This window comes from Gopherus flavomarginatus, chromosome 1 (genome assembly GCF_025201925.1).
Source record: "Gopherus flavomarginatus isolate rGopFla2 chromosome 1, rGopFla2.mat.asm, whole genome shotgun sequence".
NCBI classification, from domain to species: domain Eukaryota; kingdom Metazoa; phylum Chordata; order Testudines; family Testudinidae; genus Gopherus; species Gopherus flavomarginatus.
The window spans coordinates 313,615,249-313,639,727 of record NC_066617.1 but is presented as its reverse complement, the minus strand read 5'-3'; the positions used below and the strand labels follow the sequence as shown (position 1 = coordinate 313,639,727).

The following is a 24,479-nucleotide window of genomic DNA, read 5'->3' as shown; positions in this document are numbered from 1 at the left end:
TTGAAGTCATATTTAAAAAAAACAGCTACTTTCTAGGATGAATTCTTCCTCTGTATTATTTTGTCCCTGTGGAATATGCAGTATAGTGGCTTGCTGGAGCATGCTATACAGCCCCAATCCTGCCAAGATAACAGGTCACTGATGGTTAAGAAGTGTGACAGACCCAGACCAGTGGGATACAGGAGTCTGGTAGAGGGCAAATATACTGGTCACTGGATGATTAGTTTTCTGTTCCCTGAGTGACCAGAGCAGGGGCTGCACTAGAGTAATCAGGAACCTGCTAGAATCAGTTAAGGCAGATAGGCTGATTAGAACACCTGCAGCCAATCAAGGCAGGCTAATCAAGGCACCTGGGTTAAAAAGGAGCTCACTCCAGTCAGGCTGGAGGGAGTCAGAGGAGAGGAAGTGTGTGTGAGGAGCTGGGAGCAAGAGGCACAAGGCGCTGAGAGTGAGCTGCTGGAGGACTAAGGAGTACAAGTGTTATCAGACACCAGGAGGAAGGTCCTGCGGTGAGAATAAAGAAGGTGTTTGGAGGAGGCCATGGGGAAGTAGCCCAGGGAGTTGTAGCTGTCATGCAGCTGTTACAAGAGGCACTATAGACAGCTGCAATCTACAGGGCTCTGGGCTGGTACCTGGAGTAGAGGGCGGGCCCGGGTTCTCCCTAAACCTCTCAACTCCTGATCAGACACAGGAGGAGTTGACCCAGACTGTGGGGAAGATCACTGAGGTGAGCAAATCTGCCAATAAGTGCAGGACCCAGCAGAGAAGAAGAGGAACTTTGTCACAGAAGGTAATACCGTTGAGTGCCTGCAGCACTAAAATAAGGGTAGGATCTTCAAAAGTGTCCCACATTGGCCTAACTGTTCCTCTTGAACTTGAGGAATTGTACCATTCACTTCAATGGGAACAGAGTTAGGCCAACTCTAAGCACTTTTGAAAATCCCACTCAAATCCCGTCAGACATCTCATTTTAGGTCTAATGCTTTCAACAGGTATGTGAATATGATCTGCCAAAGAGGCCCTCTGGGAACAAAGGACTGAATACTAATGAAATCTGCACTTTAAGAACTATGCACCAGTTTCCGTGACTATGAGATGAAAGAACTAATGGGATGTGAATTGTTTTATACCTGCAACCTCTCTCTCCACCAAAAACTGAAAAAGGTTCCAAATAAAAATGTAAGCCTTAAAGGATGATTCCTTCCTGGCCAATAGGAGTGTTCTCTTTTCCTGCACAGCCTGTTTTCTTTAGCTCTTCCTATTCAGAAGCATCATGGACTTTGTGTTCAGCTTCTGCAAGAACGTTGAGAGAGTAGGTTATTCGTCCTTGATGACAAATGCAATATAGCCTGGGATGTCAGATACATCAGCTCTGACAACTTCTGACTCATGATCCAGTGGAGAGCAATCGACATCATACTGTCCTGTTTGATCTTCTATACCACTCTGGACAGTAGTGGAATTGGACAGAAGGTATAATAGGGAATTGGGATGACCAGTCCAAGGACAGAGATCCACTGTTGCCACTTTCTGGAGGTCCTTTCTCTGGAGAGGTTTTGCAACCTTTGCTGACACTGAATACTATTTACTAAACCAAAAGGGACGATTTGTGTAAGTAAGTACCATTTGATTGAGTAAAGGGTGAAAAATCTGGCACTACAGTGGTATGCTGGTTTTCTGCAAAGGTGAAAGGTTATCTAGGATGTTATTAGTTTGAAAACTCAGGGTGCAGACTCCATTTCTTGGGATCTCTGGTCTCCACAGATCCTGAGTCAAACTGAAGACGCTTCACTGTCTGCCCCTGTATGAACTAATGATGAGAGAATGTCTCTTCATAGACGGGGATGATGCCAAAATCAGTCTCTCTTTTTAGATTTCCATATTTTGTGCATTTGTTGAGTGCCATGAGATTCAAAACAATTCTGATTTTTTCTAAGTCTCTTTAGGCCCAGGATAAGGATGGATTATGTTCCAGAGAATCTCTCTTTAAAGAGCATTGGTTTGGCTGGCCTTATCAAGAGGACACTGTCTGATGCTGCCTGCATTGTCAGTTTCTCAGGGTTCTTTGCTGTCCTTAGTTGTATGAAGCAAATGTAGGGATTCCTCCAACTAAAATTTTAGTAATTTTTAAAGACTTATTGATCTGAGAACTTTTGTATGTGGGAAAAAAAAAAACGTTATATGCCCACTACATAGAGAGTATACCTCTTGCTCAAGAGCGTATTTTATGCAGTTCAATTTGTGAATTTCAAAGGTGGGTGTTTCAGGTCCTCATCTTCTGAAGGTTCTGTTTCCAAATGAACCTCTGGATGTTCCTTTAAACCTGTTGTAACTAAAAGCCTAAAAGGAGGGGCAACTTTAAGTGTGTGTATGCCTACTTGCTTGAAATGGTGAATGAGTAGCATACAGTTATGTGCTTGGCAGCCACATTACTAAAAAAATCCTCCGAAGGATCTCTCTCTTGGAAGCGAGCTGAGGCTACCAAGAGCATGGGTTGGTGCTTAGTTTTGCATGCACACTATCTTTCTGCTATACTGATAACTACCGTGGACCTTTATTGAGAATATGATGATCTCCATGGTAGCATGAAGAAAGATGATATCAAGATCTTGTTCAACAGTGCTTGTGCTCACAGGTCACTTGTGGAGTGGAGTTTCTTAAGTATTTTGTCAAGGTTGGCTTTGTTGAAGTGAATTGTTGAGATGGATCCTCAGGCTGCTTTCTATCGAAGTTTATAATTTCAGCATCTAACAGCCTTTTACTTTCCACCCAATTCTGGGAAGGTGAATCCCCCTCTGTTGGGATGACAGATTTCTTTGTCTCAGCTGCCACTGCTGCCTGATTTTTTTTTAGGTATTTGTACCATCTGTTGGTAGCTTGGCTATTAGTTGTAAAGTTTCGTGATCTACCTGTTTTGATATCTGCCCTTGGAAAGTTGGCCCAATGCTGAGTTGATTAAATTTCTTATGGCTATGTTGATTGTGAATTTAGAATTTCTTTTGTTAGTGGTTCAGAAACACTTATATATCAGCAAGGATGGTTCTGGCTTGGTCTTTTAATGGGGCTGTTTCTAAACTCAGTGACAGTAGGTCTCTTTGAACCATAGTAGTATAGTCCTTACTGTGACCCTTTGAGAGATGGAATTTCCAGGGTCCCCACTTGGGTTTTTTGGCTATCTTGTATTTTCGTGGTTGCAAGGAGCTTCAGTCACAAGATCTGTATAATTCTGGGTCCAGTTCTCTTTGGACTGACCCCAGCTTTCTTTTTTTTTCTTTTTTTTAATTATTTTCAGAAGGGTATTAAGGGATGATTCCAACTCGTCTTCAAATATCCAGCAGAGAACTTCAGTGGGCATGTCTGAGAGAAGATGATCAATGAGAAACTGAATATGGGCAAAATTCAGCTAGTGAAAGGAGGACTGAGTTTATCTTAGGCAAGGGAGCCTCCTCCCCCCCAACTTTCCCTTGGAAGGTATTTCTGTGATTAGTGGACTACCACTACAGTAGCTCTGTCTCTCTCTGATGTGACAGCACTGCTGGGCAGTGGGTTTTTTAATATTTTGGTGGGTCTCCTGCTGCTTCTGGTCTCTCAAGGGGCCCAGTCACTTCCTAAACTTCTGCTCTTTCTTCATTTAGCTCATTCAGTTCCCAGTCCAATTGAGAAATCTGTGAGCAGAAGAGGCATCATGGTCCTGTAGAAGAGGAGGGCCCCGAACTGCAGATTGTCTCCATACTTTCTGCAAACATTTGCTCCAATACTCCAGCTAGAAAACATGCAAGTCTGTACTGGGAAGCAAGGGGGGACAGAAGACGAATTAAAGTAGAGCTACTGCTGGTGAAATTCCAAGATAGAATTTAGCAGATGGAAAGATGTTTTGAGCTCCAGTCTCTACAATGGATCCAGACACTTGAAGGAACATAGATGGGGGTAGCTCTCAAATGAAAGGGTCTCCCTGCCTCCACTGACCAAATGAAAGGGGAGCCAGACCACGTATAGGGATCACTGGACATATCCTATGTAAACTGTAGTAATTTTTAGAGGAGTGGGGGGTAGGAGTGGCAGCTTTCCTTACACAAAAATGATGTCATGGATGGTCTTAGGCTTTTTTGTGTGTGTTGTAGGGGGCCTGGAAGGGAGGCAGTAGTAGGGAGCAGTGGTACTCAAGAATTTCCCCCAAATCTGCCTCCATACTAAAACTTTTTCCACCCTAGCATGGTAACTGCAGTTGTTTCTGAGACAGCATTGCTACTGAACCATCAGGCAGCTGGAAACACTTGTTTACCAGAGCACCTCTGGTGGATTGTATTTTGGGTTTTGTACATGTATTTTATTTTTATTTTTGTGTATTACAGCATTTATCGGCAAAACCAACAGTTCCAAAAGAAACTAGCACAGCAACACTTATTTACCAGACTACAAAAACTGCTTAAGCACTACAAACACCACTGTTTAACATTCACTGTACTGGGCAGTTTATTTCTGTAACTAACTTAGAAAGATTAGATCAGTTACCAAATCAATTTAAATGCAACTCTTTTGAGGTTAAGTGCAATTTTTATAACCGGTAAACCATGCTTACAGTTAAATAATTTAAGAGGAGAGGCTAAACATCCATTTTCATATTCAGTATAAAGCTTTCAGTTTAATACTCTTTTATAGGTCAGACTCACACAAGTTGTCACAAACAACATCTGAAGGTCTGAAAAGAAAGTTAGCACTAATTCGGCTGTAACACAGTTATGTCTTGCCCTCAAGCCTCACCAAATCCCCCAGACATCTACCATGAGAGTTCTGTTGTACGTCCAGGGCAGTATATGGTATGATTCCGCCTATCCTCTTCAAAAATGTACCATACAACTCCATATGCTAGATCCCAACTACAGACTGAGCACATACTATACATCTCTTAAGATCCCCTTTCTATCCAGAAGCAAATGATAAATTTACTACAACAAAGCTTTTGCATATTACTTGAAACTGTATTAAGACCAGTATTTATTCAGAAAGCTTCAGTCTAAGAATTCCAATTTTAAGAAAAATGTGTCATGTTCATACACTTATCTATGGGAAATGTCTATCTTACATGACATCTATGTCAGTTAGCACACTTGAAATGATGGCCCAGTATTTCTGTTTTAAACTACATTTTCAAGATCGGATGGAAACTCTGTAAAACTGAGTAACATAATAAATGTACCCAGTAATTTCTGCTGTTACTGAAATTATGTATTTGTTTACCAAGGTTTTTATTCAGAGAAGTTGGCATGCAGGGAAATGACCTTTTTTATCCAAGACTATCATTTCTACTCATTTACTACAGTAGACAATACTTACTCATTTCTGCAAGCTTCTGCTGGAATTTGGACTCCCCAGGTAGGTGTTTGCTGCGGACAGAAAACATTTCATTGAAGCAAGTAGCATGTTCTTTTTATTTTTGTCTAAATAAAGCAAGTTACTAACTGTGGTTAGTTCACGTCAGCACCGTCACCACCTCTTTCTGGTTTCTTGTAAAAAATGCAAACCTAGCCCTAGTATTTTTTTCTGCATACTAAAGCTGATTCAAGAGTTATTAGCTTTCTGATATTCAATTTTATCTTCAATTTTGCTAAGTATGAGACAGTAGTTTAATGTCCAGTTCTGGTCTACCACCCAGTACTGTACTTGCTGTCAGCAGGAGAGACTTGCTCCTGACACTAGAGAGGTTCAGGTTCAAGAAGCACTAGGCTAAAATCTGTCACTAAAGATGTTATATTATTCCATATATTAGGTAACAGAGGTAATATATTTTATTGGACCAACTTCTGTTAGTGAGAGAGACACACTTTCATGCTTACGCAGAGCTCTACTTCAGGTCTGAGAAACAAAACAGTGGAAAATACTGAATTTTGACAACACAGCGACAACAACACTGCATACTTACATTAGCTAAGACATAGTACCTCTCTATGATAGTAGCTTGATTCCTTTGTTATTATTTTGCTAAACCTTATGTTATAGGCCTCCAGAAATAAAGTACATGTAGCTTCATGACAAGTTAAGGACTATAGCCTACCTTCCATCTGCCTCATCCTGTCCTTCTATATCAAAGCGAAGTCTCTTCAGCGGTTTAGGGGCAGTGCTTACTTCAGCACTGCGTTTCAGCTGATGATCACTGCTACCAACCATTTGGTTTATTTTCTGAAACTTCTCAGAAGTCTGGGGTTACAAGAAGATCATAAAAAACATTCCCAGTTACCTATGTACATTTTCCAGACTACTAGGCAAAAATCAATTTTTCAGTGTTCTATATATCTGCTGTCTTTTAAGAGCTCTTTAAAACTTTCCCAAACTACTCTAATAATAACATGGAAGATTTTTTTTATAAATTCAGGCTATTTCAGAGATGCTAGCAAGTGCCCCAGCAATCTTTGTGTTTACAAATTCCACAACACACTCAACTAAAGCAGTGACACTGACCAGTTCTACATAACAGAAAACTGCACTTTCCTTCCAAATGTTTTTTTTACATATACAAGAATTGACATTCAAAAACTTACGCTCACCCCAAATGATTCACCAATTGACACCAGGATTCTGTCAAGACAAACAAGAAGACGACCTTTAAAGATAAAGCCTTATTTATCAGTGAAAAGACAGAAACACTCACAAACTTGCACAATTTGGCATGAAGACTAGTGAAGAGAACATATGCTTTCTAAGACATTGGCATATTCAACTAAAGAAATATCTCCCTTATCTCTTAGCATAAAAATATGCTAAGCATTCAATAAGGGCAAAACATTCACCACAGCCTTAACAATTTCTTCTGAAATATTTACAATTCTAGACAGAATGAGGAAGTGCTGAATCACCAAATTAGAATCACCTTGAAGTGAACATGGAAGAGAAATTGTGGAATTGGAGAGAATTAGAGGCCCGCTTAGTCACTCCCATGCTTTTTGACAGGAACACCCACCTTTTCAGTAGGTGGATAGCCCCGACATGCCCTTCCTTTGAGCGTTACCTTTAGATGTTTGCTAACCAAAATCATAGCAGGAGTTTAACCTAAAACATACAATGATATTTGTAACTTTTTCGATGTCCATGCCCATGCAATCCTTGGCCGCTGTGCTGAGCCTGCCCTCAAGGAGGCCTGTTGTGATGGTGTTCACTAGGCACTAGACTAAGACAACAAACTTATTTTGCATAGGCCAAACAGCCAGAGTGTGGCAACGAATGATGTTCAATTGCTACCATCCTTGGCGGAATCAAAACCTACACCTCTACCCCGATATAACGCTGTCCTTGGGAGCCAAAAAATCTTACTGTGTTATAGGTGAAACCGTGTTATATCAAACTTGCTTTGATCTGCTGGCATGTGCAGCCCCACCACCCCAGAGTGCTGCTTTACCGTGTTATATCCGAATTTGTGTTATATCAGGTCGCATTATATCGGGGTAGAGGTGTAGTAGCATAAAGCTAGACTGCTGACCCATTACAAGTCCTCTGAGCCATCAGTGCACATGCTGCTTGCACTCAAGTAGTTCACATTTTACATGAATATGATATACATAGACAGCGAAAATATAACATCAAATAAGGCACATCTAAGAAGCGATGTTTCTATTTCATACCAAATCCATCTTCCAGTGGATGGTTACAAAGTAAAAGGCCTCATTCTAAGTAAAGGTTGCAAAATAGAGCTCAGACTTTGGACCAAAAGAAAGAGCTATAGCCATTGATATCTAACACAATCACAGTGTATAATTTCCTAACTTGCTTGAATTAAATACTTATTTGTTACTGTCACCAGTTCAGAGAATTGTTTATTACCAACCTGGATCTTGGAGTCATCTTTGTGGGTGACAACATCCCTTCAGAGAATTTGTATGGACTCTTCAAGGGTGAGATGTAGATGTTATTTCCAGCAGGGACACGTAAGGGAGAATTAGAAAACTTGTACGGACTTCGAGGAATGTGGGGGATGGGTGACAAGGTGGGAGGCTATGACAAAAGAGTAAGTAGGATATTTAATAATTACAATATAATATTTGAAGTCAGTTAACTGATTAACTTTCAGCACAACAAATATATAGGAAATCAACAACTCACCCTATTGGAGGCATACTGCAAAATGTTAGTTTTCAGTTTCTGCATAAACACTAAGTTGTAGAAGACTATAATGGAGTCGTATTGTCCTTCCCTGATCAGCACTCGTTTGAAAGTCTACAAAGGGTTAAAAATTATATATTAAAAGTAATCTTAAATTTGAATTTCAGTCCAGTTCCCACAGCATGCAGCATTTATTTAAATCAGCACTGGCCAATATTTAAGGGTGTTTGTGTCTTGTGTGCTAGCTGTCAGCACTGCCGCTCAGGGCTTTTCTACACTCAGTTTTTGCAGATTTAAGTAAATCGGTTGAAAAACTGACTTAGTTACCTTGGTGCAACCCCCTAATCAGACACAGCTATACCAATATTAATGTGTTTGTATCAGAAGAACTGCATTCACAGTCACAAGCTGTACCAATTTAACTGAATTGGCTTTTCTACCAATTTAGTTACGTCAGTGCAACATTTTAGGCTTTGTCTTTACTTGGAGCAAGAGGTGCTATTCCCAACTCATGAACACATACACTAGCTCTGGTCAAGTCAGCATGCTAAAAATAGTAGTGCAGTCATGGTAGCACAGGCAGCGGCGAGCAGTGGCGGCACAGGATAGCCACCCAGAGTATATACCCACAGTTTGTACTCAGGATGGCTAGCCCGTACTGCGGCTTGCCACTGCCTGTGCTACTGTGGTGACACTATTATTTTAAGCATACTATCTTGATGACAGGTAGTGTGAAAATGTGTATGTGAGCTGTGAATCACACATCTAGCTCCAAGTACCCTCAGCGCAGACTACCCCATGAAGGCAAAGGGAATTCCTTTATGTCTGATGCTGGAACCATGAAACCCAAGTATGAGAATCTTCTCTGTATGATATTGTTAAAGAACTTTTCATCTGTATTTTAAAATATAAAGACTTTTTTTAGACAATCAGGTTTTTAAAATAAATTTACAGTGAAACCCGTGCGATAGCCCACTTGGCCACAGCAACTACCCAAAGGTAACCCTTAGCGTGTTACAGCCCCAATTCAGCAAAACATATGTGCTCACATCCCACTTGCTATAATTCTGACTGAAATCAATGGGACTTAAGCACATGCATAAACTATTAGAATAATCAGAACTTAAATAATCATCTTCCCAACCTCACCAACTGGTTCTCACCTACAGCAACACCCTATTCTAAAAGACCAATTTATCTGCTCTTAACATCAGTGCTTATAAGGCCACATGATGCATACACCCAGTTCATGAACAGGAAACAGTATGCCTTGCATAGTTCTGTGCATTCTTTTAAGTTTTCCACTGAAACATCCAGCAGCTTAATATAACAAACCTTACATTTTTACTTCATCTACATCGAAGGCAATTAGTGGACAACTGCCTTGGCTATAAATGACTTTTCATAAATAAAAAAATCTTTAAACATTTATATTTTAAACTCTTTGAACCAATGAAATAATCTTTGCTATCAGGTAAGTATGATTTAATGTATTGGATTCTCTTTGGCTGTTCAAGTAAGGTTCTCAATCACATTTTAGTGAAAGAATCACCTCCCCTAAAACACCCCTTTGTTGGTTACTCAAGTAGTCATTTAGACAGGTTTAACCATACTGCTGTTTTGTTAAAGAAGACACAGACACATTTTGAGCAATATTGTTTATTTGGGGCCAAATGCTGCTCTGTTCACAGCAGTAGTCCCATGGACCTCGATGGAATTTTTTCCAGAAGTAAGAAGAGCAAGATGTGGCCACTAAACAGAACAGAGTACGTACAGAAAACAAAGATTTTAAAACTGAAAATATTGCAAAAATAGTTCACTCTTTTGTAAGAAAAAATATAACAGTCACCATACTTGGATTTGTGCTATCAAATGACAGCTGATAGCATCAGCTAATTTAGGCAAACATTTGCTCTTTGAGATGCAATGTAATCTAGTGGCTAGAGCACAGGAGAAAGCTGCAGGATCCTCTGAGTTCTAATCACAGTTTCACCACTGACTGTTAATGTGGACAAGCCTCTTCACCTGTTTGTTTCAACACTTTGAAGATGTAAAGCACTGCATAAGTACTTATGATTACAGCCTAAAACTACACTAAAGCACTGTCAAGATTGAATTCAAAAGGTAGGAAATGTTAGAATTAAGTTTGCCCAAGCATCCTTATTTAGGCCCTCATGTGCATGTGTATTGTGAACACAGGACCAGATTTACAAATATACTTAGTATCTATCTAAAGTTACATATAGACACCTAATGAGATTTTCAAAAGCACTTCAACATGCTAGGTGCTAATCTTCTATTTTTTCCACGGGAGGAGTATCTTTAATAAAAATTATGGTTTGCTTCTTTGAGGAGAGTTATCAAAATAAATGTGTTTGCCACATACTTTGTGTGACCCTGGTAAGTCTGTAAGCAGAGTCAGAATAAGCTCTACCCTGACATCTGGTGGAAAGAATGTGAGAGAGTGTATTTGCATAGGCACGCCCACCCTATCCCAGACTGCCAAGCTGTGGGACTGCTTGGTGACAAATTGCTCACCCTCAGTTGGGTGGTACTGGCTAGACATGGGACATGGGTTCCAAAACCCAGAGAACTGAGAGAGGCTGGGGACAGGTATCTGTGCCTGGTGGTGCAGTCTCCTTGTGGAGCCAGAAGCACCAGTTGCACCCCCTCCTCTCTCCACTGTGGAATGTCAGAGTTGTTTTTTTTATTCTCTTAAGAATTTAATTACAGGTTACTGAGCTGAAATCACTTTGGGCTAATGGTGCACTAGCACTGGGGCTCCCCTACTATGAGCTGGAATCACTAAGAGCTGAAAATCACTAAGAGCTGAGAGCACTGAGTACTGTGCTAACTAGTGGGGAGCCCAAAGCTATACTGTGGAACAGAGCTGCTGGCGGAGTGGAGCAGTTTGTGGGGACGGCTGGAGCGGATCACGGGACAGCTGGTGGCAGCGGAGCGACTGGCAGAGCGGAGTAGCTGTGAGCGGCCCGCAGAGCTGAGCAGTTTGCAGGGACAACTGGAGCAGCTCACAGGACAGCTGGTGGAGCAGAGCAGCTGGCGGAGCGGAGCAGTTTCTGAGAACGGCTGGAGGAGCAGAGTGGAGTGGCTGGTAAAGCGGAGCAGTTCGTGGAGAAGGCGGGAGCAGAATCCACGGAGAGGCAGGGCAGTTGGCCCCGGACCACGTAAGGTGCCCCTTTCTACCAGGCTGGGGGGGGAGACCTGCAGATAGACTCTCGAACTTTGGGCTGCACTGACCCAGGATAGAGACTTTTGGGACTGTGGGTGATTTGGGGGTTGCTGGTCTCAAGAGCCCAGGAAAGAGGACACAGCCCAATTTCCTGGGGTGGGTCTTTGCTCACGGTTTGGTCTATGAACTCTAGTAGAGGTGTTTTTCCCAATTTAGTGTTTGTTGTTTATCTCATGTATTAAATCTTTTCTGCTACACCGAGACTCTGTGCTTGCGAGAGGGGAAGCATTGCCTCTTTGAGGCGCCTAGGGGTGTGTGTAAGATTTTCCCAGGTCACTGGGTGGGGGCTCGAGCTGGTTTGGCATTGGGTTATTGAAACGGAACCTCTGGATACTGAACCCGGCCCTTGTTGCTGCCAACTTAGAGGGGCAGAAGGGTTACAAGTCATTTAATCTCCGAGTGTCAGTTCCCTCACAGGTAAAATGAAGATGACACGCTGGACTTGGAGATCCTTGGAGGAACATGCACAACATTGTAACAAAATTTTTATGGATGACTCTTCTTCAGCTATCCCTTGATGCGAGGATGATGTCTGCCAAGGGGGTTCATTGATGGGTTTTTAAGTGGCTGAAGAGCCCAATTCGTGCCCTGCAGATTTTCCCACAGAAGTGACAGATGTAATCTTGAAGACAACAGTTGTTGGCTGGACAGTTGTGCCCTTTTTTCGCCTCCTTTGTCACTTCTCTGTCTCATAAGCACATCTGTTCTCCTCTAAGTGAGCAGTGGTGCCACTGTGTTCTGTTCTGTGTTGAGTCCTTCCAGTTTGTTGGGTTGATGCCACCCTTTTTTAGGTGTACTTTCAGTATGTCTTTGAAATGCTTCTGCTGCCCTCTGCAAGCCCTTCTTCCCTAACTTAACTGAGAGAAGAGTACTTGCTTCAGGAGGTGAGTGTCAAGCCTACGTACACAGTGATCAGCCCAGCAGAGCTGGTGTTTCATGACCTGCCCTTCTACACTGCTGACATTGACTGCAGAGAGAACGCTGATGTTAGTGCATCGGTCTTCCCAGCTGATCCTGGAAATCCTCCTGAGGCAGCGCTGCTGGAACCAATTCAGCCACTTAAGATGTCATCTATAGGTTACCCAGGTCTCACACATATAGAGAAGAGTGGGGATGACAAATGCTTTGTAAACCAAGATCTTGGTGCCTGTTTAGAGATCCCTATCACTGAAAACTTGTTTGAGTAGTCTTCCAAAGGATGTACTGGCACAGCGAATTAGGTATACAATTTCTATGTCAATGCTGGCTGTTTGGGAGATGTGGCTGCCAAGGTATGGAAGATGGTCCACATTTTCCAGGGGTTCTCCGCTGATGGTGATTTGTGTAGTACGAATAGTAGTTTGTGCAGATGAGGGCTGGTAGAGTACCTTGGTTTTCCCAACGTTGAGAGAGAGAGAGAGAGAGGGAGATCCAGATAGGCATCTGCAAAAAGATTTAGGGTACTTTGCAGGTCGGCCTCTGTGTGTGTGAGAATGACACAGTCATCTGCACACTGAAGGTCAGTGATGCTGATTCTTGTGATCTTAGAGTTTGTTTGGAGATGTCAGAGATTAAGGAGTTGACCATCCATATGATACTCAATCCCAATTCCACCAGGAAAGCAATCACAGATGAGAATCAGGATCACAGCAAGGTAAATGGAGAGTGTTGGTGCAATGACACAGCCTTGCTTGACACCAGTGTGAATGATGAATGGTTCGGTCTCTGAGCCGTTGCACAGAATGGTGGCAATCATCCCATCATGGAGTAGTCTGATGATGGAAATTAATTTCTGTGGACACGAAAACCTACACAGCACCTTCCATAGGGCATTACAATTGGTAGAGTCAAAGGCCGCGGTTAGATAAACGAATGCCATGAACAGTTCCTGGTGTTGCTCTCTACATTTCTCCTGAATCTGTCATACCACGAAGATCATGTCAATTGTGCCTCAGGATGGCCTGAAGCCATACTGTGATTCAGGGAGGAATTCCTAAGCAAGGAGGAGAAAGTGGTTTAATAGGATCCAGACAAGGATCTTCTGTGCAACGGAGAGGAGGACAATATCTCTGTAGTTCCTGCACAAAGATCTCAGCCCAGTGAATGCCAGAAAGAAGAACTTCCATAATTGCTAGAGAACTGGCAAGACTCAACATTGACATTGCAACTCTTAGTGAGACTTGCTGGGGTGATGAGAACCAATTTAAAGAGGATGGTCGTCGCTACACCTTTTTTTGGAAAGAAAAGCCACCTGAAGAGAGACACGTTCATGGGATTGGCTTTGTCATCAAAAATAAGATCACCAGTCAGCTTTTGGAGCTTCACATGGGGATCAACGAGCATCTCATGACTTGGCTTAAGCTCAGCAACATCAATATGCCACAGTCATCAGTGCATATGTCCCAACACTTGATGATGAGGAAGACAACAAGGAGCAGTTTTATAGTGCTCTCAATGCAATCCTCACAGCCACACCTAAGTCAGACAAACTCATCCTCCTGGAAGATTTCAATGCCCGAGTCAGACAGGACTCCCAACTCTGGAGCAGCACAATAGGCAAAGAAGGGCTGGCAAATGTAAACCCCAATGGTATTTTCCTCCCCCAGCAAATGCGTGGAACATGACCTGCTCATCGTAAATACAATCTTTAGGCAGAGTAACAAATATACCACCTGGAAACATCCTCGGTCCAAACATTGGCACTTCCTTGACTATGTTATAGTCAGAACCCGAAATTATGCCAATATCTATATCACACAAGCCATGAGAGGTACAGATGACTGTTGGACAGACCATCGATTAGTAAGATCAATCATTTACCTGCAGCTCACTCCACCACACCGCAAACACCCAAAGACTAAGCAAAAGTGGTACAACGTCAAAGCACTTCAAGACCAAGCCAGTTGTGAGATGTTCTAGCAACACCTGTCTGAGAAACTCTCTAACTTGCCTGGTAACATCATTGACATTCAAGAGCACTGGAATCAACTTAAAAATACCATTCACAGTGCATGTGCTGAAACTATAGGATATTCTACTCATCAGCACCAAGACTAGTTTGATGAAAACAATGAGAAAATCCTAGCATTAATTCAACAGAAAAGAACTGCATTTTGTAACTGGAAAATAATTCCTCTAAACAATGAAAACATGAGGCTTATCACCTGCTTGAAGCTGAAGTCCAAGCTATGTGACATCAAAAATAAGTGGTGGCAAGAGAAGACCTCTGAGATTCAGGATTTCGTAGACCAGGATGACATGAAAAGCTTCTTCCAAGCAACAAAGGCCAGGATCCAAAGGCCCAGCCCCTTTACGTTCCCAGTATGGCTTCACCCTCCTCAAGGACTATGCAGCCATTAAACAACACTGGAAGGAGCACTTTGAGAGCCTACTAAACCGTGAATCCATGGTATCTGAAGACACCACAGAGCAGTGGTGGGCAACCTGTGGCCCATCAGGGTAAATTGATTGCGGCCTGCGAGACATTTTGCGGACATGGACTGTCTGCAGGCATGGCCCCCCTGCGGCAACCAGTGGCCACAGTTTGCTGTTCCCAGCCAGTGGGAGCTGCAGGAAGCGGCAGGCCGCAGGGACGTTCTGGCTGCCACTTACTGCAGCTCCCATTGGCCAGGAACAGCAAACCACGGCCACTGGGAGCTGCAAAATGTCTTGTGGCCCGCAATCAGCTTACCCTGCTGGGCCATAGATTGCCCACCACTGCCATAGTCTATATTCCACAATGCTCAGCAATGGAACACCTTGCTGATCCCTCATCTTCTGAGGAAGTCTGGCGTGCCATCACCCAGAAAAAAAATCACAAGGCACCAGGCCCAGACAGCATCCCAGCTGAGGTTTTTAAAGCTGGTGGAACAATGCTCCAGGACAAACTTTGCCCACTCCTCAACAAAACCTGGACCTGCGAAGAAATTCCACCTGACTTTAAAAACGCCGTTGTTACAATATTCATGGATGACTAATACTTAAAGATTTTACATACCTCTTGATTTGTATTGGTTAGCTCCTTGTATGCTGTAACAATGATTTTAAACCTAAGATCTACATTCTTTACTTTGCATATGCCATACATGGAACACATCATGATCTATTAAAGAAACAAGAAGAAGAATCAGAAATGCAGCAATTGTTATACTTCAGATTGAGAAAGCACCTATCCCTCCTCCCCTATATTCTAACATGTTTTTCTATTTACATGGGGTGCAGTCCAGCTGCATGGAGGTCAATGAGAGTTTTGCAATTGACTTCAGTGAAGTCAGGATTGGTTACTAGGAAATGAAGGTGAAGATCAGTAGCTCTAGGATTCCTATACTGAGCTAAATCAATTATCTACATGCCATTCCAACCCATACCAATCCTTGGAGGAGACAACAAAAACCAAAATGGCAAACCAATGTCCCCTTCTTTTTGCAAAAAAGTTCACTAAACAAAAATGGTAATATTTTTCAAGTTCATATTTAGATACAGTATAAAGCTGAAATGTTAGGGTAGAAAGACAAAATGTGGATTAGTTACTATTGACTGCCCTAGGCAAAATTAATGTATTCACAGTAAGCTTCAGGCGTTACAAACTACTTTTCAAAGATTTTTTAATGACATATGCTATGCCTTTGATGTTACAGCATAAATAACTTTCAGTAGTTAAAAGTAAATTGAGGCCTTCTTAAATACACCAGTTCATTGTCTTAAACTAATTTCTGCTTTGAATAATCTGCCTCCTGTGGGAAATAAAAATCTCATACCAGAATTTAACAGTTGAAAAACTGAAAAGCAACGTTTTGCCGAAAAGCAAACATAAATCTCATTGATTTATAGTACCTGGTCTAAGTGCCTGTCTTTCATAAGTTCATATTCATTTTGCAATGTGTGCTGAAAAAGGGTCCAGATCAAGTGTTCTAGTTCAGGGTGGTCAAACAGAAGCCGTAAGCAGAGGGTATTTAATCGAAGATATGCCAGCCGATACACTTGAGAGAAGAGAAGAAAAATTAATCACATTAGTAATAGAGAAACTTGTACTGGCCACTGTTCAGAATGCCTGCCTTTAATTGCTGTATCAGAGGATGAGTGACTTCTCTAGCAGGTAGAGTTTCTCTTTTAGCTCAAGTAGGGATGGCTCATGCTTTTAGCAAAGGAGGTGCAGATTTAATCTCCAGTAATGAGCCATGATGTCAGAAGCATATGCCAGAAGAAGACACATGGTGGAGATGATTTCCATTTGCAAAGCACATGATCTGTCATTGTATTGCTGCTACACTGAAGGTTTCAATACACTGGCATTATTCATGACCATCACACATTAAGAACAAAACCGATTTGGTAGACAAGGTTATTTCATTGAGGGGGTTGGGATTTTCCTTGTATTTGCTTGCATATTATGTCTGATGAGATTAGTATGTGTCTGTATAGAACATGTGGTATATGCACCAATATTTCCTGTTGGTTGGTTTATAGGAATTTTCAATCCAAATTAACATTCTGGCAACTACACTTAATTAGACTAAATTTTGCAAGCATCATATTACAATAGCTCAAAGCCTAAATCAATGTGAGACTGCACAAGTCCGCCTGCTTGTAAATTAGTTTTTACCTTTAGGCTACAATATGTGTAGAGCACACGTATTAATCTACTGGTATTGTACTAAGACTTTCCTAATACTAACTTGCTCAGAGTGCTTTAATGCTTTCCCTAATGAAAGAATGACAGCTGACAGTTCGTACAGTGTGTTTATTACAGTTTCCTGATATATTTTTATGACCTCCATTAAAACAAGGGATAGATGATGATAGGTTACTTTGCAGTTTCTACATATATGTGTTCTACATATAAATGCTCTCTCTTGTTAACATGATCTACAAACCTTTTTTGTAAAATAGTGAAAGGGAGGTAGATTTCTGTGGTTTCTGAGTTTGGGGTGCCAAAACAGGCTGAGCATCTATTATAGGAGTGGGGTTTAAAGAAGCTATGGAGCCTTTCTTCTTAGGAGATCTCACAGGAGAAAGATACCTGCATATACAGCATAAACAAAAATATTAAAATAAAAACAAAAATGACACTTCAAAATAAAAAAAAAGTGAACAAAGGTAAATATACAATACACATGCATACTTTTCCATTCCCCTTGCTAGACGGGAAGAGCCTTCATTGAAACAAGTCATTCCTAAAATTGAGAACTGAAAATCAGAGGTATTGAAGCTCATCCATATTTCTCCTCTTCTCCACCTCAGGACCAGGGACTGGTGAAACTAGCATCTTTCCCAAAAGTCTAGACAATCACAGCATATAAGAGGAGGTTACTTACCTGTAATGGAAGGTTCTTCAATATGTGTAGTCCCTATCTGTATTTCACTGAGGGTTATGTGCATTCACTATGCGCCCAGAGCCAGAGCTTTTCAAAGTAGTATTGCTCGGCAGTCCATGCAGGTGCCCTTGTATTGCCTTGTGGTTTCACCTGAGGTGATAAAGGGTACAGCAGACCGACTGCATCTCCACTACATTCTTCACTGCCGACCTACAGAGCTGCGGCAGAGGGGAAGGAAGGTTGTATTGGAATACAGATAGGGACCACACATCTTGAAGAACTTCCAGTTACAGGTGAGTAACCTCTTCTTCTTCGAGTGATGGTCCCTATTGTATTTCACTGAGGGTGATTGACAAGCAGTACCTAGATAGGAGGAGGGTGCGAGGAAGATGGCAAAACCATATAACAGAGGATCACTATGCCAAATGAGGCATTTGTTGCAGAATCATGTACTAGACCACAGTCAGAGGAAAAGGTGTGTACGGAACTCCATGTGGCCGCCTTACATATGACCATGAGAGGCATGTCATGAAGTGCGGCTAGGATTGATGCTTGCCTTCTTGTGGAACAGGCAGGGCCAACAAGAGGGGGGGGGAAGCTGGTACAAATTACCGGAGCCTGGCGGTCCGGAAGGGGTCCCGGGCCCAGCTTCCTCCGCCCTGTTTAGCTGGTCCGCCCTTGCTGGGGGGGCCCGAAAAATTTTTTTTACCAGGGCCCAAACCTGCTCTCGGCGGCCCTGGGAATGGGCTTCTGTCCCATCTGGTGGACAGTGCCCTGACAATTGATAGCAACACATAATGCACTCTGAGACCCACTTGGAGATTCTCTGCGTAGAAATGACCTTTCCTTTTATTCTCGCCACTATGGTGATAAATAGCCTAGAAGACTACTGGAACGGCTTTCTCCTTTGTAGGTAAAAGAACAAAGGCCTACACATGTTGAAGGAATAAAGCCACCCTTCCTCATTTGAGACATACAGTTTTGAAAAAAAAAGGTAGGCAGATGTATACGTTGGTTGAAGTGAAATTGGGAATCCATCTTTGGCAGAAACTTGGGATGCTGTCGCAGCGAGACCTTGTGCTTATGGAACCTATTGAGCGGGCGGGGGGTGGGGAGGGGTGTTTGCCAGCTCCCCAATCCTCCTCACTGAGGAAATAGCAAGAAGGAAAGCAGAGAAGAGAGAGAGGGCAGGAGGACAGCAGTTTGAAGGGAGAGTTCATTAACGACTAGGTTAGTGGTTTCCAAACTGGGGTTCGTGAACCCCTGGGGGTTCACAAAATGTTACAAGGGGTTCTCAGGAAAAAATTCCCTAATGGCGGACAGAGCTGTCCCTAGGCACTCTGAGCAGCCTGGGGCCAGCAGCCTGGAGTCCCTGGACTTCCAAGAGCTAAGCAGATCAAAACAAGCATATCTGTTATCGTGAAGAGATTTAAACTTCAAGACTCCTTATAAGAAATGGAAAGGGAGGTGGATATTTTTTGCTGTTTTTAAAATTAAATAGGCAGCTAGTATTGTTTTTTAAATTATTATGAAGAACAAGTTTAAGCTTTGTGGTAATGTGTGTTGTTTGCCTGGACTGCTCAAGACCAGAATGCTTGTATAGGAAGAACACTTGAGTTGGCTTCTTAAATACCTTCATGCTGTTTCACATCTGATACTCCTTGATGAAACATAGGAGCCTTGTCTTATAACAGGCTTATTCAAAGTGATACAAGCTATGAAAGTGAGATCCTGTAAAAGTGCCGTTTTCATAATGTAATAAAAATACTGTAATTAAATAATAATAATAAATAGTGTGTAATAAGCATGTCATAAAACAAATTTTACATTTCCAAGATTATCATTTATACTCAGGTAAAGGAGAAAATCCCTGGAAATATTAATTTTTAGTAGGAGTTCGCGAGACTTGACGTTTTAGTAAAAGGGGTTCACAGGTTGTTAAAGTTCACAGGTCTAGATAATACTCAGTCCTGCCATGTAAGCCCCTTGCAGTCCTACAATTCTATCAAAAATTGAATGCCCTTCCACTGGAGGATGGAAAGCACTGGTGGCAACTGCATGCACTCTGATAGAGCTGAAAGCAAGTTCCCAGGTTTTCAGGTGGAGGAAATAGTCTAAGAGCACGGGGATGCCCACAGCTTCAGGAGTAAGACCTTGCTGTTGGGTCCAGGAGGTAAAAAGAGCCCATTTGGCCTGACAGGATCACCTTGGGGAATCCTTTTTGCTACTGGACAGGATGTCTTGTACTGCCAATGAGCATTCTCATGCTAATGGAGGTGTCCATGCAAAAACCATGCTGTCAGGTGTAATGTCCATGGATCTTGATGCCTGAATCTGCCGTTGTTTTGTGTCAGCAGTTCTGGAAATGTATGGAGCAGGAGTGGAGGTAGTTTTGACATGCGGAGAAGAAGAGGGAACCAGAATTGGCAAGGCCATAATGAAGCAATCAGAATGGCCATCACTATCTCCCTCTGGAGTTTGCAGAGGACATGAGGTTGAAGCAGTAGGAGGAGGAAGGCATAGTTCATCCAGTCTGACCAATTGTTGACCAGAGCATTGCCCAGTGAGTGGGCACGAGTCCTCCCCTAGTAAGTGCACCGGAACTTGCAGAGAACTTTGTCCTATCAGGACAGTTTGTGAGGTCTAGAAGCACTTCCAAGTCTCCACGGAGTCAACGGTATCCAGTCTATTAATGGGACCAGAACCCGTAAAGGCATCTGTTTCAGGACCAACAATTCAAGGGATGCCAGCAGAGTTGAAGCAGGAGGGATATGCGGATCCGGCATGCAGTGCGGCCTCTGACTGCTCATGTGCCTTGTAGTGCATAGCTCATGTATGGCCAGAACTCATGGACAGTTCAGTGTCCTTCTTGGATTTGGAGGAAAATGTACTGCCATGCTAATGCACATGTTTCCATGGTTCATGGCTAGGAATGAACGCAGGGTCCACAGCACTGGTACTGATGGGTCCAGATAGAGGCTCTGCAATAGGAGGAGTGCTCTTGGATTGCTCAGGCCAACGTGCAGGGGGGTTCCCCAGCCAGGATCCATTTTAAGCCCATGACTACCTCAAAGAGCTGCTTCTTGAGGTGGAGAGCTCAGCCTTCCCGTGTATGGGCAGGGAAGGAGAGGCAGATGCTGCACCTGGAGGTGATGTGGGCTGTCCCCAAACAGTACAAACAGTGTTGGTGTTCATCGCTGGTGGAGAATGAGCAAGGGTAGGAATCCCAGCATCATCTGCATAATCCAGTCACCAGACACAAGAGCAGGTGGTGGTGAGAAGAACTGGGGACCTGGTCTGTCTGAGCCGCCTTTTATTGCCTCGGGCAAAACTACAAGGCAATAAAAAGGTGCATGCATGGACCACCAAGCAATACTACTTTGAAAAACTCTGGCGTTGGGAGCATAATACATGCGCATAACCCTCAGTGGAATACAATAGAGACCATCACTCAAGGAAGAAACAAAGCTTCTCTCTGCTCTGCCACATTGTTGGCTGCAGGCATTTTTTTCCCCCTCTGGCACTACTGGGTGTGGAGATTACCCTACTTGCCCATGTCTGGTGGGGCCAATGAGGAGCTGCTGCTGGCAGACCAGATCAAGGGAGTTGGGAAGAAATGCTGGTTGTGGCATTGAGTAGCAGCTGTAATCACACATGCTGGCTTATGGCATCACAAACCTTTTTGAAAATATGGGCATACTAAGAAGTTTTGTCAATGTATTTAAGTAAAAAGAGTATATCTGTCCCTACACAGATGAAGTCATGCCATGTAACACAGCAATTTGCAGGGAAATCCTGGTAAACAAAAATGACATTAGAAGTATAAGTTGATGGACTTTGAGAAAAGATATTTTAAAATTTGGTTGAGGATAGCCTGTTTTTAGTATGAGTCCCAGCAAATGTAATGCACAATTCAGCATATCTTTAGTACCAAGTCCAACAAGGAAAAATGCACTATATAAATAAATAGTTAAAAAACATTGCGGAAGGAATTAACTCCACACAGCACTTATCTCCATGCATGCACTTTACTTACAGATCTGCTGCAGTGTGATTATGCTGGAGAGGAAAGTTAAGAGTGCAGGTGGGCTCAGGTTGATCAACTTGGCCTTCTCGTTCCTTGGATTGCTTTATAAGATCAAATAGGGATGAATCCTAAAAGAGAAAATCATAGTAACAGAACATTAGCAAAGGAAACTGACTATCTGACAAGAGTCACATCAACAATTGGGGCACTGCTCAAGTGCTCTGTGTTTCTGTTTATTTCTAGTGTTCACTCTGCACTTCTTCTGGCAATGGCTTCAGTTAGCCAGTTCAAGGACATTCTGCCTCCTCCATAACCCTCAGTTGGAATTTGAAAAGGCCAGTGTGATGGACCTGTGCTCCTCCTCCTTTTTTGACTAATCCTGTTCCAGTTCAAGTGCTTCCTGGCTTACTTCAGCTGCTATGTGTTAAATACAGGAAGACTCAAGAGCATCAAGTTGCAGTTCACAGGCACTTAAGATCTCCTTTTGGATTGTAGGTTGATTACTGGAACTTTTGGCTACGGAATCCTGCTAAGATCAAAGATAACAGAGAAGTGATGGGGAAGGGCAGTGGGAGACGGTTACAAGTGGAGTGGAGAAGATGGATGAAGCAAGGATCTCACATTGTCATCATCAATAGCAGAACCTCAGGTTCCTTGCAGCTCATCTGTGAAGTTGTTGGTAGAACTATATAGAAATGCATGAAAAACATATTCTTGCTTCACACCATAGCACTAAACTAGTCTTGAAAATACAGAATTGCTGGATTTTTTGTTTATGTCTACTTCAGCAGGGGGCTCCTGCTTAGCAATAATACTCTTTCAGTAATGTGACACCAAAACCTAGCCACCAATATTAAGTCAGGAATAATGGGGAGAAGAGAGATGTATCTATTTATGTGGTGTTAAGCTTTGTATTGGGAGTAAAAAGGCATTATTAGTCAGATAGTAAACAGGGGCAGATATGGATGAGCAAAAAGTGGAAAGTCGGCATTTTCCTACCCCAATCTGAAGCAGAGAGCATCAACACTGTTGGACCGAACATTTTACATATAATGAATGTGGTGTTTGTCTGTTCAAGGTCCATCAGATTCTGTGGATGAATGTGTTACTTACAAATATACATGAAAAGACTGTAAACATATTTATAATAGCAAAATTGACAAAGGAGTCTGTAACATGAACACAGCACTGAATTGTAAGTTCACAAGCAAATGTAAAGTAAACTGGTCATCCCAGCTGCACCAGTCTCGCATAAAGGCAAAAAACGTCAAACACTGGTATTCAGTTTTTTCCCTACAGCTCTATTATTCTGAATGGAATTGCAGCGTTGCAAACTCTTGAGATTGTATTGTAAATCTCAGGATAGTTGGGGGATTTTCTCAAACCCTAGCATCTGGAATGAGGTGACCCCAATGGAATCTCAATTTTCATTAAACAAACAAACAAAAAATTCTAGTCCTCATCATTGTGGAGAGGAGATTGAAAACATGAATCCTGCAGGTTCAAAAACCAGAAGACAAAAAGAACCAAGCATATATTTTTCTTACAATCTCATAATTTCCAAGCCATGATTTTTGGCAGTACCGGCACTATCTAAGCCACAGCAGAGAAATGATGTACAGTTACTGGCTCACGACCGCAGTTATTTCTCAGTTATACAAGTACCTGCAGGCCAACCAGGTGACAGGGGCTGGTTTGCATGACTTTTCTCAGTAACTACAAGTATGTACATGAATGTATGATTTGCTTGCCTATTACACCTTCAGAACTCCCACACGTCCAAACAGACAACTGTTACCTCAGCTTCTCACTCTCCCATCTACATCACGCCTCACTTCCTCTCAACAGCCGCTCCTGCTGTCAATGCTGCTCCTGTCTCCTAAAGAAGGCTAAATCACTCATTTTTCAAGCCCCTCTTCCCTTGACATGAGTAACAGCTCCACTAGCAAGGGGGATGAGAGATTACTGTACCCATTCAATTCAGATTTTAAATATCTATGATGAGGAAAATACTCTTCCTGATGAAAAAGAAGTAAGAAAAATGTATTAATGCAAATAGCTAGTCTGGGGGTGGAGAGGTGTGAGAGATGGAAGGAAAACAGAAAAACAGAAGACCAAATTTCAGCATAATGAGAGTGTCTAGTGCTGTGCATCCGAAGAAGTGGGCTGTAGCTCACGAAAGCTTATGCTCAAATAAATTTGTTAGTCTCTAACGGTAAATCTACACTACGGGATTATTCTGATTTTACATAAACCAGTTTTGTAAAACAGATTGTATAAAGTCGAGTGCACGCGGCTACACTAAGCACATTAATTCAGCGGTGTGCGTCCATGGTCCGAGGCTAGCGTCGATTTCCGGAGCGTTGCACTGTTGGTAGCTATTCTATAGCTATCCCATAGTTCCCGCAGTCTCCTCCACCCCTTGGAATTCTGGGTCGAGATCCCAGTGGCTGATGGGGCAAAAATCATTGTCGCTGGTGGTTCTGGGTAAATGTCGTCAGTCATTCCTTCCTCCGGGAAAGCAACGGCAGACAATCATTTCGCGCCCTTTTTCTCTGGATTGCCCTGACAGATGCCATAGCATGGCAACCATGGAGGCTGTTTTGCCTTTTGTCACTGTCACCGTATGTGTACTGGATGCCGCTGACAGAGGCGGTACTGCAGCGCTACACAGCAGCATTCATTTGCCTTTGCATGATAGCAGAGATGGTTATCGGTCGTTCTGTACCGTCTGCTGTGCCATTGTAAATTGGCAATGAGATGACGGTTATCTGTCGTTCTGTACTGTCTGCTGCTGTCATGGGTGCCCCTGGCTGAG

At 42.6% G+C, this 24,479-nt stretch overlaps 1 protein-coding gene across 2 annotated transcripts in view; it reads right to left on the bottom strand.

Annotated features, from left to right (window-relative positions):
- RB1 (RB transcriptional corepressor 1) overlaps positions 1 to 24,479 on the bottom strand; it is a 192,254-nt gene that overhangs the window by 4,026 nt on the left and 163,749 nt on the right. The window contains exons 18-26 of one of the 2 annotated variants that reach the window (XM_050948066.1): positions 21,671 to 21,789; positions 17,194 to 17,339; positions 16,154 to 16,299; positions 15,318 to 15,422; positions 8,092 to 8,205; positions 7,817 to 7,983; positions 6,537 to 6,573; positions 6,053 to 6,195; positions 5,335 to 5,384 (exon numbers count right to left, since the gene is read on the bottom strand). In XM_050948066.1, coding sequence (XP_050804023.1) covers positions 5,335 to 5,384; positions 6,053 to 6,195; positions 6,537 to 6,573; positions 7,817 to 7,983; positions 8,092 to 8,205; positions 15,318 to 15,422; positions 16,154 to 16,299; positions 17,194 to 17,339; positions 21,671 to 21,789 — 1,027 coding nt within the window. The remainder of the gene's footprint in view (positions 1 to 5,334; positions 5,385 to 6,052; positions 6,196 to 6,536; positions 6,574 to 7,816; positions 7,984 to 8,091; positions 8,206 to 15,317; positions 15,423 to 16,153; positions 16,300 to 17,193; positions 17,340 to 21,670; positions 21,790 to 24,479) is intronic. The other variant, XM_050948075.1, reaches the window with a different exon arrangement.